Source organism: Diadema setosum, chromosome 17 (genome assembly GCF_964275005.1).
Source record: "Diadema setosum chromosome 17, eeDiaSeto1, whole genome shotgun sequence".
Lineage (NCBI taxonomy): Eukaryota > Metazoa > Echinodermata > Echinoidea > Diadematoida > Diadematidae > Diadema > Diadema setosum.
In genome coordinates, this window is record NC_092701.1 from 25,101,722 (window position 1) to 25,118,321 (window position 16,600).

Sequence of the window (16,600 nt, forward strand, 5' to 3'; positions counted from 1 at the left end):
CTTTTTCTCAGTTCTTATTGCATGTCAGTCTTTACACAAGAATGGAATGTTATATCAGATATGCTTGAACCTCTGTTCTAACAATTCCCACGAGTAATTAGGTTTTATTAAGTTAACCTTTATCATTTTTTTTTATCTGCTACGCTTTTGAAAGAAAAACATTATATAACTTATTGAATAATGAAGACGAATGCGCTCAAAGAATTTGGTAAGAAATACACGTAGTACATGATTCGGTGCTTTAAATCATGTCACCGAACTGACATCAGCTCGAATACTTAAGGAATGTTTCAGTGTTCCTTTTATTACTATTCTCATAATTCATTGATTTACGTGAACCCTTTGTTATCCTTATCATCACGCAGATTTCAGTCTAAATTGTTCGGGGATTCCAGAACGGGAGATAAGGTGTGACCGAACCTGCGCTGACAACCGTGATAGTTGGGTTCTGCAGGCACCCCGTGGAAGGAGAATCCTCTATACCCTCAATCCCATCAACAATGGAGTGGTGGGATTTGACAGACTTGACGAAATAGCAAACAAGAAATCTCGGAATCTGATAGTGAAAGACTCAGAGTATTCTCCCTTTTTATCGCTCACCCATCAGACGAAGCTACAGTTATTGTATATATGTCTACCCTGTGAGATTCAACATGAGCGTGAAGTGTTACGAAGGTAAGTGTAGTTTCCACATCATGAACACAACTGTTCACTGACTGTTACTTGCTCCAACACTTGTTTTCCCTCCGTTATTCGAAACCTGATGTTTCAATCTGCATGACAGAACATAAGATCTAGGGATGAGTTGACAATAATTGTAAAAAAGACGTGTGGTTTAATCATCGTGTTTTTAAAAGAGTGAAACATGAAAATCTACATCGAGGACACACTCCGTTGACACACATTACTATTAAAAACAATAAATTATTCAAGTCTTAAAACGTAAAAGACGCGATGAAACAGTGACATAAAATAGAAGTAAAGTGAAAGTATACAAAGTAATTGAATGCCGTGTCATATGCCTCATTTTCATCGAAGCCATACTGCAATGTATCAAAATGTCATTTTATGTACAGTATACAGATATTCAGTGATTGACAAACAATTATATATACAGGACAGAAATACTTGAACGATCTCCCAATACAAATTAAGACACAATTTATTGAATTATTACATTTGCGTAAGTCCATTGAAATTTCTCTCTATCTTGTTTATGCGCGTTTTGCTGCTGTACTTAGTTGTTGTCATTCAAATCAGTTGAGCCTCGCTGTTTGCGCTCTTTAATTCCTCCACATTAGTATACTTCTTCCTAATGTACAAACTTTGGAACTCATAACAGCTGGCTTTGTTGTACCAAGGAGGTTTTATACATTGGAGTTCCAACTGGCTGTGATTATTCAAGCAGTTGTCAGATTTCTATTGATGTACAAAGGAATTCCACAGGTGCACTTGTGCCTTTGATGATCGATGTTCCTTGCCACCGTCTTGCTCAGCATTCTGAAGATTAATTTTGAACGTTATCACAATTTTGGTCATATTTTGCTTATCTATTTATTAAATGAAATGAAATTTCAGTTAATGATAAAGCATGTAAAACAAAAGACGTTTCCGTCCAGAAATTTGCGCAAAAGTGTAAATCTGAGCTGTATCATGTGAAAATGTTTAGAACTGTACCATCCTGGAAAGCTGGTTTTATAACTTTTCCGCTTAGTTTCCACAAATGAAACTAATATGGAATAATCTTCAAGTATAATTCTTTATTGATAGATATATCAGATTAGTGCCCGCATATGCCCAGTCGAGTAATTTTCATCTCCATTTCAGCATTTTCTGCTCAATTTCTATTCGCGCATCCTCATGTCTGTACCACATACCTTTTATAAGAAGGGATAGCGAAAAGTAATTACCATCACAAAGAAATATCTTCCTTTGAAAGTTGCTGGTGATCATGCAATGAGACAGAAGTCAATTGTCTTCCTATCTGCGCGACAGATCCTGTTTTGCACATGCTTCAAATATTTTTGAGCGGCGGGTTCGAACATCTAGCAAAGGAAATAAGACGGTTGTGACTAAATTCTCTAGAACCTCCTTGGTTGTACTCACGTCATTGCAACTGGTACATGCATGTTCTCTCTCCCTTATTAAGGCTTCCCATGTCTCTTCTGAGGACCCACTTGTCGAATGTTTGCAGTACTGTTCAAATCGTATTATCACACCATAATACTATTGTTAACATCTCTAGAACAACTGTTCATATACGTCTGCAGAATGTGGTTATTTGTTTGTTTTCACCATATAAATTTGAGAAGAATCTGTTATTTCCCCGATATCCTTGCCTTTCAGTTTTGTTTTCTATATTTTGGTCCTATGTTGCAACCGTGCTCCTTATGCGTTTTTGTACCCTCTTTTCAGAATTTGGGACCTATAACGCTTGCTTTTAAGTAGGTTCCATCATTTTTCTCTAGCATTTATACAGAGAGCCAAATTTACGAAGAGTGACCGCCATGTTTTTTTTTTTTTTATGATTATGTTTACAATAATTTACTGTGCATCCTAGCTGGATAATTTTATTCACTTTATTTCATTATATTTGATGCACATTCCTACATTGAGAAATATGAAAATGAACTGAATTAAATTGAATTGAATTATTTCATGGGATTGTTATGGCTCAGGGGAGAGAAACATACGAAATATAATTTGCGATAGTAATTTGTCCTGGAAGATACTCGATGGCAATTACAATGCGGAGTATCGGCACATTTGACATTTTATTATTTTTTGAATACTTCGTTTGTAGATATGCTTGCCATTATTCTAACAAAAAAAAAATGCAAAACAGAAAGAGTTTATTAATGTCGTTGTACATGTGTTGTGTCGTTGCCCATGAGTGTTTCGAAAATCAGTTCACATAATAGCCATCATTCTGTATCCGTATCTGTCATAATGTATTATTGTACTGTATATTGTACTCAAATTGGTGCAAATTTTTATTTCAGTACCGGATGAACAGAAAGCCGTCAAGTAGGCTTACCGACTATTAGTTAATAGATTGATATCTCGACATTCGCTAATAATCTCTAGAATAATAAGCGTTATTATTGATCTTTAGGTCACGTATGAATTGCATGATGATGCCAGTTGACTCACGAAAGTTTATTCAGTTTCGTCATATTGTTCCCAAAATAATGTGGGGAGGAGAAATAAAGTAGACTGCGATCTGCGTAAAAAACAACAACAGAAAATTATAAATCGCATTGCTTCTTCTGTTCCTTTTGAGAAACCGTTAAGGGGAAACAGTGTATAACTCGAAGAAGGGTTTAGACCATAATTCTGATAATCGTCTTCACCTCGGATGAGCTACGACGTGAACATGGTGAATGATTGCTTATAGATTATTAGTTACCCCCAAACCATTTGCCAAGTAATATTTCGAACCTTGGTCATTAATTTTCAAGGGATACCAACAGTGAAACTGGTTGATGGATCCTCTCCCCTTGAAGGTCTGTTGGTCATCGAATCAGACCGATACGTCTGCTTGAAAGGATTTACCCCCAAAGCAGCTGAATTGGTCTGTGAAGAGCTCGGCTTCCCGACAGTAAAGGATTATACCGGTCAGAGTTTGGCGTCAATTGCGACGACAACACGAAAAAGACCTCAACTGCTGTCATGTGAAGGTAACAGCAGAAATTTAATGCTTGCAGATTAGAAGCTAATGAGGTATTATAAAGGCCTTTTGTCATTGCGATGGTTCGTTTTCTGAACGTGCAACAGTTTTAATTTCCCGATATTTCAAAACTCCTTATATAATAGACTCTCTTTTTAAACTATAATAATAGGCCTACTGCCAGTTTTCTTGCTATACAGACATACACAATGATGAAAAATAATACTTACAAATGACTACGTTCTTTGACGTTGAAATGTAGAAATCAAACGTTCATTAGAATAAGATTCGTCACAAACTTATTAATGCCCAATTGCGTTCATTATTGATATTGTCGTTATGTTTTGTATGTAGCTATTATCTTTTTACATACATATTACACATGAGAGCCGTTATCTGTGTATCAAACCTTTATGAGAAATGCGGCGTTCAAACTTTATCTATTTCATGAACGATTTGTACAATATCAATACACAGATTCGCTGCGTGTAATGGACTGCTTGACAGTAACCGAGTGTTTCTCAAACAGGATTGTTAGACTCCAATGCCGAGGTAAGAGATTCAAATGTCATATGAAAACATTTAATATATTCTGTATCATTCATAAAGTCCAGACGTTCGCAAACATATTGATACCTATTCTTATGCTTTTGTGTGACTCTATTATATACGTCGCATGGAAAGAGTGAATTAGTGTGTTTGATGTATGCGAACATAGTGTTCTTTTAGTCGCTAATTGTGTATGGTGGAATGAAACTAGACACTGTTAAGAACCATAGATGCCGCTGTCAACACACACACACACACACACACACACACACACACATATATGTATGTATGTATGTATGTATGTATGTGTTTGATATTCTCAGGCGCTAAAGATGTAAAGTAATTAACCTGTATTCAAACAGAAACACTTATCAAACTGTAATTTCAGGGATGATTTGTGACTAGTGATAGCTGTTGTTAAAATGTATTGGCTATAATGCACACTTCAAAGTATCAGGTATTGGAAGGTTGAAATAATCATAATATTCTGTCACTGCGTAGAGCCTGCATTTCTTGGGTGCTACAAAGACAACCAACCAAACTTTCAATCAGCATTTAACACCGGATTTGGCGTTGATTCGGAAAGCGAGTGCATGTCTACCTGTAGAAGACAGCCCGAAAGCAATGGCGTTGCTGTCATGCATGAAGGATTGTGCATTTGTTTTCAGTCTGAAACGTATGCGCAGATAATTTCTGGTGGAAACTTTTCTCACAATTGGGTATGTCCACTTGCGACAGAGGCTGACTCCAACCGACATCATTCATTTAACCGTGAGTAATCCGACAAGCAAAGATTTCTTGACATCAGAGAGTGAAATAAATGTAGGCAAGCATCAGTGATGATAATGACAACAGTATAATTTGTCAGCGACTGTTAATACCTGTAATATGCTTTGTCAGGTTCATATCTTTGACATGTTTAATAACAAAAATAAACTCCTATATATTTACTGTTATCGTATACAACCAATGTTTATAATTATGTTTACGTTCTGTGCTTGTCAGCTAGTCTTTTGATTGGGCAGATGAACAGGCATCTGAACCTTACCAAAAGCGATACAAAAGTTAATCTGTTTACATAATTATAGTATCTTTCTTCATAATGATTATTCCATGTAATATATCGCAATGATATGATTATTTCAAGTTTTCCCTCATGGCTCATGGGAATTCCCTGTATATGTCTCCTTTATTGAAAGTCTCTGTCGGATTTTGTGATCATCCTGGGGTTGTGCCCAATGGAAGTTGGGACTCGGATATCACGAGCTTCGGGTCGAAGATAACTCTCACCTGTGACAAAGGTTACAACGTCAACGGGAGTGCGATACTGCAGTGTGTGGGACTACCAGGATGGTCGACTTACTTCCCGGTTTGGAATGCTTCAGCCCCTTCTTGCCAAGCAGTCGAAAGTAAAACAAACGGCATCTCCTGAAATTAATTTGACAATATATTATCAGTGATTATGATTTTAAAAATCTCTGCTTTGTGCAATAGTTTAAGAGAAATAAAAAGACAGCATTTTACATTATACCTGAATGGGAGGAACTGCAAATGATATTCTATTTTTTTTTTTTGCGGATTTTGTTGTTGTTGTTGTTGTAAGCATTTATACTTTCCGAGAATTATCGTCATCTGTCATGAGTGCGGATGATAAAAATGTGTGCCATTTGAGCCTTCACCTAAAACACACCAGGTAGAACGCACCAGTGGGAATTAATACTGCCATATTTGATAGGCATGATAGGAGAAAAATTGAAAATGCCTAATTACTAGCAGTCATTCAAATGGATGGACATGAGACAATGCTTACCAACAAATTTCCCATTTCTCGGAATTATACACAATCGTGGCGTGAAGTAATTCAGGGAAATATCAATTTTTTTTTTTTTTTAAATAATCGGTCTATCTTCTTCGTGAGCATAATACGTGCTCTGAAATGCTCACTGCATGTCTTCCTTCTCTTAATTTGAAAATATGCCAAAGAGATGGACATTTTTACCACCTGATCACGTGAGATTACGACACCACAGGCACCACTGATTTCAACTCCATGAAGTTACTGAAATTCATCCTTTCTTTGCTGTACTTTCACACATCTTTTCATGAGTTTGTCATTGTTTTTGTGGATGGGAATGTTTGTTCACAGACGTAGAGTGGCGAGATGGCAATATCACCACGATGCCTACACAAAGTATAGAAAGCACTGCTCAGGGTATGTACTACATTAGCAAGTACGGTGTAACATATGAGCAAAACTGTGTGCAATGATAAAAATAATGATCGCAATGTTAGCAGTAATTGATATTTGGAATTTTCCGAAAGTGTAAGCTCGAAGGCTCCTACGTGCTTGGAATAAACATCAGCACCAACAAAAAAGATGTTAATTATGAAGTTCGCAGACATCGAGAGTAATGACGACTAGCTGCTTAAATTTCTGTTATCTGCAAAGCCTATCACTTCATTTTTTTTTTTTACTATATTAACAATTAATTTGGGACATACAATTACAAGACAATGACATGAATTCAATACAGTGCAGGGGCCATGTGACTGTATGTGTGTGCGTGCGTGTGTGTGTGTATGTGTGTGTGTGTGTGTGTGTGGTTGATAGGGCGATGACTGCGCCAAAGAGGGTCGAGGGTCAATTTTCTGTGTAGTGTATATTTCCCTTTGAGGGGAAGAATCTCATGGCGGAATTTTGGATTTTTCTTCTTTTGATTTTTGCTATCAGGATTTCTTAGTCGTCTTCCCCTTATTTTTGTTTCTGGAGAGCCAGATTTTTTTTTTTTTTTTTTTTTGGGGGGGGGGGGGATGAGGGTCGGCGACTTGTACAATGTCAACATCTCCATTATGAACATTCATGGTCTACAAATGTTCATACTTTTATTATCACCACGTACAAAAAGTCAGATGTCTTACAGATAAAGGAATTTATATTATGAACGTATTTTCCATCTTGAGAATAGGAGTTTAGGACATTATATCATCAGCATGTATACCATCAATAATTGCAGTGGGTTTATCTCGATGCACAGGGCAGACGCAGACTACCCAAGCAATTACGTCATTGCGAGCGACAACTGAAACGTCTCCGTCAGGTGAGTTTAGTAATTGATTCGACCCGTAGTAAAAATATTTTTGCTTCTAATGTTTCCACTTTTACCTCTTAACGCATTAATTGCATACGCATAATTACATTAGGACTACTTCGCTACTACTGCCTAAAATACATTATTTTTTCATCACTTTGTTTAGATGGAAACACACTAGATGTGGTTCTTCATCGTTTTTCATAATGAAATCATCATGAATCAATGAACTGGATTCAAGTTTTGAAGTTGTTACTGTCTCAGAGAGAAGAAGTGTTTAATTCTTATACAAGAATAACAAAAATGTCCATGAAGAAATGTTGCAAAGCACCGTTCTTCAACAGGAACTAAATAGAAAACTGTTATTCATTGATTATCAGTTTTTCGTGGTGATGTAACTATCATAACGCAAATATTCGTTGATCCAATGACATGATCCAAAGACGTTTTCCTGAAAAAAAAAACTTAATGAGGGAAAATAGGTTGCAAGTGCAATGAAATTACATCTTTGTCATTGTGCAAAAGGGCCAAGTGATACTGTGAAGTATAAAGTAAGCAATATCATTGACTATTTTTTATTTTGTTCCCCCGTTATTCTATCATTATTTTGGAAATTCTTAACCCGCTGCCTATAGATCAGATTTTAGTTTTCAATAGTTTATTTATTTCCATCATCACAAAGAAAAGAAAAGAAAAAGTTGACATAATCCAAAGTGATACATTTTTTTTTCATTTCTCTTACACTCGTCCGATAAAGGATTTTTTCAATACAATATAAAGTATATTATACACGAATGATGTCGTAAAAAAGAAACAATGCACTTTGTCATGACAACAAAAATAGTAAATAATCACAATGATGGAAAACAGTGTTCCACTAAAAAAGCCACGCTTGTAAAACGTGGAACACTGGAACAAAACAACAACAGATTTTGATGTAATACACTTACATTACTACTTTACTATCAAAAATATTTTTCATAGTATATGTATGTTTACATAATATGTAATTCAATTCAATATAGATGATTTATCAAACATTATAATTACATCATGTTCTTTAGTAATTGTATTGAAATAAAATGTGACATTAGGAATATACATATAAATTTTGTGTAGTTGTGAGCACTCATACTCTACAAGCAGTTACTGTTGTACTTTAATCACTATGCAAATAAGTCTGACAGATACAATAATTTTTCTGCATATGCATGTACGTATTGTCGATCTGGATAGTGTGAAAACTGTAATATTGCACAGAAAAGTGCTGTCACAAAAAGTACAAACTGATTAGGAGATTTTCCATCCACATGTAGGTCTACTAGTATACTGTCAGTATTGCCTGTGTTTTGATTAAAATACTCAGGGCACAGACGGAATATTCAAGTTCTGACGTCATTTGAAGAGACAACAGTTACTGTAAATTCTTCGTCACTTGCGTTTAGTAATATTGATTCAACCCATATAGCAAGTGCTTTTTTTTTTTACTGCATTTTCCCCTTCTCACTGGCAGTAATTACGTCAAAACTATTTTGCTGCAATTAATTGATCTACATTTTAGGGTAACCCTTTTGTTAACGTTTTTTATGGCAAAAGCAAACCATAGGTGACTATTCATGGTAAATTTAAAATCATTTTATTTGAAATTAAATTCAAGGTATGAAAGTGATACTGCTTTATGATGACAAAAGAGTCTGATATTGAAATAACATGGGAATCAATAAAACGTTTGCCCAGTTCCTTTCTAATGAAAGTTTGTGAGTTGCGTTCATGTTGTTACCACCAAAATCACACTGAGAATGATCGCACAAAAGAAACAATCAACTAATGTTCAGGCGGTTTATCTGGGTACAGACTCGTAATCGGTTTTCACATCAGTTCAATAATGATCAACAGAAACAATTATAAATCAGTAATAGAATCACTTACACGCATTACAGCCAAATCTTAAATCACATTGTCCATGTAATCCCCTGGAAATGTCCAAATACGATGTTTGATGCACAGACGAATGATCCTTGATGCACCGATGAATGATTCCTCCGACGTAAATCCAGAGGCACCGGTTACAATAATCCACGATATAGATCCAGGGCAAAGAACCAGGGTATATGTCCAGAGCGAAACGTGCAGAATCCAAATGTTATGACGACTGCGTCCAGTCGATGCGTTGAATGATGATTCACTCAATAATGTCCAGCTAGAAATCCAGCCCGTCACAGCTTTGCCGTGGCAATGTCCGTTGACATTAAAATATGGAGTCTATCTCCAATCTGGCAAATTAATTCTCTGCAGGCAAAATGTCTCCCAGGCCTTATCTCCACAAACATAGCAGGTCAGCAGGTAACACAGGACTGACTATAACAAGTCGCTTCAGAGCCAGGAGTGACGTAACTCTCAGAGCAGAGGTGCTGGGTACTCTGCCTACTGCAGAATTTCTCCGGCTTATTATGTCCGGCTTATATATGTCCATTTACCCCTTTCTTGAATATTCTGTAATTTGCTCCAACCCGGGGCTACACACTTGTATAACTAGCAAGTCCAAGACTGTTCCAGAAATCCTAGCTGACTCACTGCCTAACTATGTGCATAAACTTCCTACCAAAAATAACCACCAATCACATTGGGCTACAGGGACAGTGCATCACTCAGCCAAATATGTAAGCACTTCCAAGAACATTCTGGATTAGGTGAGATATCATCTTAGATTGAGTGAGGTATAATGTATTTCCTGTCACATGCATGTACAATTGTACCGGAGCTATACCAAATAGAAAATTCTACACTAATCTGGTCAGCCTGTATGTACTATATCTATACCAAATAGAATGTTCTCAATTAATCTGGTCAACCTGTGTACATAAACATTAAAACAACCATGCATACAGTACATCATACATGTACATAACTACTAGTGTGTACATTTGTGACAATGTCTAAACAATGAACGCATTACAAGAAGAAAGTCGCAGACAGTAAAGCAAGACAGACAGAAAGACGATGCATATCCAAAAGTCAGAATACCCATTGTCCATGAAGAAACGGCAAGTTGTAATGTGTTTTTTTCTTTCTCTCAACAAGGACTGAAGAAAACATATTATGTCTGGCGAGTTTATCAGGTCTTCGTACAGTAGTATCGTTACTGCCATAGAACACATTTGCGTTAGTCTAACAAAAATGCATTTTCTCGAAAAAGCTCCATTCGTGAATATGGCTTACAAAAGCCAAACGTCTGCCTATGCAAAGTAAACATTTACAGTATACAGAAGATGACTGGAGGGGGAGGGAACATACCGAAAGTTCCACCCGAAGGGTTTGAATGCTATTGAGGAAGGTTATAAGTCCCGAGACGAAGTCGAAGGACTTATATAGCCTCCCGAAATAGCATTTTAAACCCTGTTCCCGACAACAAAAGTCATCATTTGCTATACATGTATTATATGGGTTAGTCAAATCACCAGTACAACGCTTTCGATCGCTCGCGCCAGGGATGTGTTACACTGATGAAGTAGCAACTCTTCATAATTCATGCAAACACATGCTCGGGTTCAAAGCGTTGACGATGGGATGTCTAACATTCCACTACCCTTTTAAGTCATGCTCAGCACCGCTCTAGCTGCAAGACGAAGTTTGGAGACAACGAATGCATTTCACTTTTCATCGAATTACGAGCTATATTTCATCGTAAAATCTAAAGTGAAATGCTCGAATTGACTGAGAAGAGTTTAGGAAAGAATTCGATATTATAAACATATATTTCTAGTTTCTTCGTGATGTGCAAATCGACATGAAATGAAAATTTGGTCCTCTTAAAAACCTATGATGCGCACATTTGCGCATTTTATTTTTTAATCTTTCAATCTGGGATATTTTGATCTTTCAAATAAAGTCCTCTGCTAAAGCGTGTTCCAGCGTGCTTTTAAACTTCTTACTGTTAAAATTGTCACTTTACGCTGCATTTTGATTTGCTGCTCCAATTCAAGGCACACAAATTCATGGTTGCCATCACATTGAAAGAGGGAGCGAACTGCAGTAGGGGGAAGTCTTTCCTGGTGAGAGAGCCCTAGTTCCGATTATTGCATGCTCTCTTTTGTCAAAGCACCTGGTTCCCACCTGTAGTTAAGCACATAACTTCTCGGCGGTGCCGCGCATGACTTCAAAGGAGAGCGGGAGTTGCATCTCCTTCTCTCACACCTCCCTGCTCGCGCAGAGCCAAATTCACTGTGCGCGGGTCCTTCAAATCACACTTTCGTACGTATTACAATAATCCGTCATCTGCTTTTTCACATTGTATGGAATAGGCAAATTTATCCTATAGATGGCGTGGAAAATATGATCGTTCAATCGTTTGGTATCGTTTGTCATTTGTTACGTGAAAATGTTTTCCCATGGGAGAACATTACAAAAATGTTCTGCCCATGGGCGAACATAACCAATGTGCCTCCATCACGTGACTGTGTTTAGCCAATCACTTACCGGTATTTGACTAACCCATTTAATATAACATTTTGTTAATCCCTTATTCGTTTACAGTTTTGGTCAGGTCTGAATGCTCTGCCTTAATGTAAATCAGGGATTTAGGAACTGTTGTGATAAACATTATATTATTTTGTACTACAGTTATCACTACAAAATCTGCTTACGAATTTGTGTAATAATTCCCATATGCTCTTTACGTCAAGTGCGTGAACTTCTATGAGTACAACACTTCAAACCGGGCACGAATAATCTGATTTTCTGAAGTCTCTCATCTCATGCTATCTTAGCAGTCACTCGTCAACAGCAAAAACAATTCTTTTTTTTTTTTTTTAATGTTAGTATACTGCGATAATTCAGCAAAGTGAGAAATCTTGCCAGGTTACGGAATAGAACTCTTTCTCTTCATAATGATTTGATCTGATTATTAAAAAAAAAAAAAGTCATTTCTGCCTATAGTCATCATAAAAGAGAGAGAGAGAAAAAAAAAACTACGAGAGCAAATTCTTCCTCCATTGATTTTTAAGGTGACGATGGACTAACTAAATGATTTATCTTCCAGATACCGAACCAGATACCGAACTTTATGAGATGAATTTTATTACGTTAATCCTTGAAACCCTTCTCGGTGTTGCTTTCGCCGTGCTTTTCATACTGTCCATGATAATGGCTTGTTGGAAACATCAACAGAAAAGGTGACTTTTTTTGTTTTGATACAAACTATTATATGGGGAAAGGGAATGGGGGTGTGATTTATTTATATAGTGGTAACGGGTCATCACGAAAATATGATTAAAGTCGCCGAGAATCGAATTTCTGATTTTGGTAATTCTGTCATTATAACGACATTTTTGTTACTTATTTCGCAAAATCTCACCACCAATTGATTACAACGGTGAACACTTAACAAACATACCTTTGAGAAGACCGGTTTAGGAAATCACAATAGGAAAATCAAGGTATCAAATAGGGGAGAGAACATCTCGGCTAGATTTTGCTATTTTACCTATCGGTGCATTCTTCTGATGATGTTTTGTAACATACTGATAATGACAATAATCAAATCTAAACTGAAAATAAAAAGAGGAAAGCTACATCTCGATGGCATTCTACTTACATCAAAACTTTCAACAAAAAGTTAAAACTTTCTTTTGTATTAAACTATACTAGCTAATTTATGGTTACGTAGTAATAATGTCTCATAACTCTTTTATTTTTATCTTATTTTTTTAAGCGGTCTATAATTACATCTCCTCCAGTTTGACAGTATGGATTCACTTCTTACCGTTTTTCCTCTTTATTTTACGTAATGTAATACAGGCGTCCAGAGGCTTCTGGTCAGTCAAATGTCCACTCAAGTGAAGAACAGTCGCAGCTGAATCCTCTAAACACTTCGACTCTAAGCTCAACAGACGGTGTTGTTTCATTGCACTCTACCAGTATCGACACTTACTCAGCAGGTCGGGTTTTGCCTCAACATCCAGGCAACAAATCTGGAGGCGCTATCGGTCACCGAGAGAACACGTATGAGAACTCAGCAGAGGTGATTAACGACACATAAATTCGGGTTCGCAGGTTGTGGTTTTTACATGTGAAATTGTTATATATATATATATATATATATATATATATATATCTTAAGAGGGGTGAGCAGGCTTCAAAAAGGAACAGAAAGCAAGAAACCCCTCAACTTGTGTGTGTGTGTAAGTGTGTGTTTCAATTCAGAGCGTGTTGCGGGCTTTGGTATAGAGCAAATTCTTTTATCTCAGTCCATCGAGCAAACGTAGGTGATTACAGTGCACTGGACTCTCGTTATATCGAACACGGTTATGATACAATTCCGCAAAATTATCCACTATATGTTTTGTGTGTGTGTGTGTGTGTGTGTGTGTATTGTTTATCTGTTCGTTTACAACGAAATTTCGATATTACGAAAGAAAACTGCCGGTCCCGAGGACTTCGTTATAACGGGAGTCCACTGTATATTTCAGTCAGCGGTACCTTTGATATTTTGATATGATCATGCTAAACTAATGCAACTAAGTGCCCCGAGATCTACGTCTATCTGACAATCTGACAATCTGTACCTGTAGTTGCTTTTAGTTTTGAATGTCAACTTAGTCCACACACAAATCGTCGACATAAGTTGACTCATTGCACTCACTAGAATAGACGGTATTTTTCGGATCTCTTTTTCTCTAAAGCATCATTCCTGTTTGTTTTGATTTCCAATCATGTATTTTGATGATGAGGAAACATGAAAGTTTGCTGAGTAATGATATTTCCCTTTTCAGAAGCTATCCTCATATAGATATGCCTCCTGGCGATTTTTTGTGGGTTTCCTGATACAGGGTCATACGTCATCTTCAACGGACCGATCTCGTGAAACTAGACAGAGGAGCGGGAGAGGTTCAGCATACACTAGATCATGTCCTCATGACGTCATACACCAGGATGGTAAACACGAGTGTAATAATGAGGAAGCGGATAACCCGAAAGTACTATACATGGACATGTCAGGTTCAGAGAAGAAAGGGAAGAAGAAGGTAATATTTCTTCAATCCAGGCATTTTAATAAAGAGGAAGAAGATATTGATGAAGACGGCTACCTCCTTTCCAATGTCAGTCTGCACAGAGCTGCTAGATTTCAACCTGAAGCAAGTGTCTCACCATGTGGTAAAGAAATCAGCATAGCGTCATCTATTCAGTCCAGAGGTGTAGATGACTCTAGTCAATGTGGGAAATGCCAATCGTCAATTTACCACGAAATTCCCTCAGCTTCCGAACAATCCGCGCCTATTCCAGAACCACAGTACTGTCCTACCTACTGGAATATCGAAGGAAATGCAGAATTTGGCCCTTATGCAATGACCCGAAACGATCCTTTATATGCGGTATCTATCTATCCTAGCACGCCAAGAGTGGAGCATGAGGTGGATGAACATGGCTATCTCGTTTTAGAAGCACTTACTGATGAAAACGTCAATGATGGTTGTGAGAGCCACAACAGCTTGTCTTCCACAAAGATAGATTTGTACTAAAACAACATTTCCTCCCCAAAAAGATCACTTCAATTCAACAGTGTATGAGAGTATTCCTCATGTTCCTCGCGAACCAGAACTGTAAAGATGCCTTTATACTTATTTTGCAAACTGGTATATAATGTCACAGCAACGACGAATATACGATGGGAAATGTTCGTCATTCCGGATGTTCGTTATTCCGCAACACATAAATTCCCTAGAAATACATGTTTGTTATTCTAAAAATTAAATTGTGTTCCTTAATTCGAAAATTTGCGGAGTAATTCAGAAGGTTCGTTAGTCTAAAAATTATATGAAATTCGGTAGGTGGAAGGTTCGTTAATCCTAACATATAATAAGACTCGTTTGTCCGAAAATTAAATAAAGTTCAGATTTCCGAAGGTTTGTTGATCATAAGATTCGTTCGTCCGGAAGTTCGTCAATCTGGAAATCAAATTCAGTTCGATATTCCAAAGGTTCGTTAATCCAAAAATGATATAAGGTTTGTTATTCCGAAGGTTAGTTAATCCGAAAATAATAAGAAGGTGTGCACTAACAAAACTTCCAATATATCAGCTTATATTTTGGCTAAATTATCTGTGAACTAATCGTCATGGAGCGTTAGGGAATCATTTAAGCTGTATAAACCTAATTACAACCATGCAGTACAACCTGAAAGTATGAGAACAAATGACTTTTTGAAGAGAGCCTTCAAAGAGGATTCGACCTTCGTCTTTAACAGGTTGAATTCAAGTGAAAAGCAAAAGTAATATTTATGAACGAACGCAAAACAAAATAATCATAACCTGTGATGTTTATCATAATCCACTGATGAAAATTACACATGAAGCATCATTGTCATCATTCAAAACTCATTCTTTGCAATATTCATGTAAGTGACATATTCACTCCATTTTGTGAAAACTCATTGGTTGTGTTACTATAAGATAAATGTAAGATAAACTCGATTTGGAAATACACTGAGGACTTATAGCAGCAAGTGGGATCCTTGACAGGACAAATCACATTCAAATTTATACACTGTATTATTGGATGTTATTTTGGAGTGTTTTCTCGATACGCTGCAAAGGTACATGATCTATCTGTATACCTCATTGAAGATACCTGTTTCCTACCATGACGTTTGTGTATGCACGATGATCAGGTGTGTTGGGTTATAATTACCGAAGCACATTGGTAAATGAATGCAATTTAAGATTATAGGAACGCACGAACTTCATCATGTTTCTAGCTTGGACTGGGACATGTCATCATTTAAATAGTCTCATTTTTCCACCCTACTATTAAAAAATATATATAATATAATCTAAGGTAAATACGTCGTCAGACTTCAGTGGTATCAATGTAGACGGCACACGTATTTGCAAGTGAATTATAAAAAGGTTTTCTGGCATTTCGTTTTTCGTGCCAGGCTGGATTAATCAGATATCGCAAGTGCCTTGCTATATTTTTGAAGAAGCTGGTTTTGTGTATTGAAATAAAAAAACCCAAAACAAAACAAAACCCCAACAGCAACAAACAACCAAAAATGAGAAATATGCTTAAGAACATAAAATGAATCACAATATTTTAAAATAATGCATGATCTTTCGGATAATTCCAATGTTTATTAATGTTTACTATAAGTTATCATCATTACGGTGATATCTGTGAAACAAGTTACAAGTTAACAGGTTACGGTGAAAGGGAGCAAGTGAGGTAACATAAGAAATATGAGAAAGCAACGAACACTAGTGAGAGTTTTAATAGGACCTGCGAGGGACATTTGATAA

The 16,600-nt window shown here is 36.7% G+C and overlaps 1 protein-coding gene across 1 annotated transcript; it reads left to right on the forward strand.

Moving 5' to 3' along the window:
* Window positions 1-4,797: 4,797 nt before the first annotated feature.
* LOC140240916 (uncharacterized) lies at window positions 4,798-14,825 on the forward strand. Its single transcript, XM_072320689.1, has 7 exons — window positions 4,798-4,990; window positions 5,419-5,640; window positions 6,366-6,431; window positions 8,675-8,743; window positions 12,347-12,479; window positions 13,105-13,327; window positions 14,136-14,825. Exons 1-7 carry the CDS (start codon window positions 4,813-4,815, stop codon window positions 14,823-14,825), a joined length of 1,581 nt encoding a protein of 526 aa, XP_072176790.1. The 5' UTR covers window positions 4,798-4,812.
* The last annotated feature ends 1,775 nt before the right edge of the window (window positions 14,826-16,600 follow it).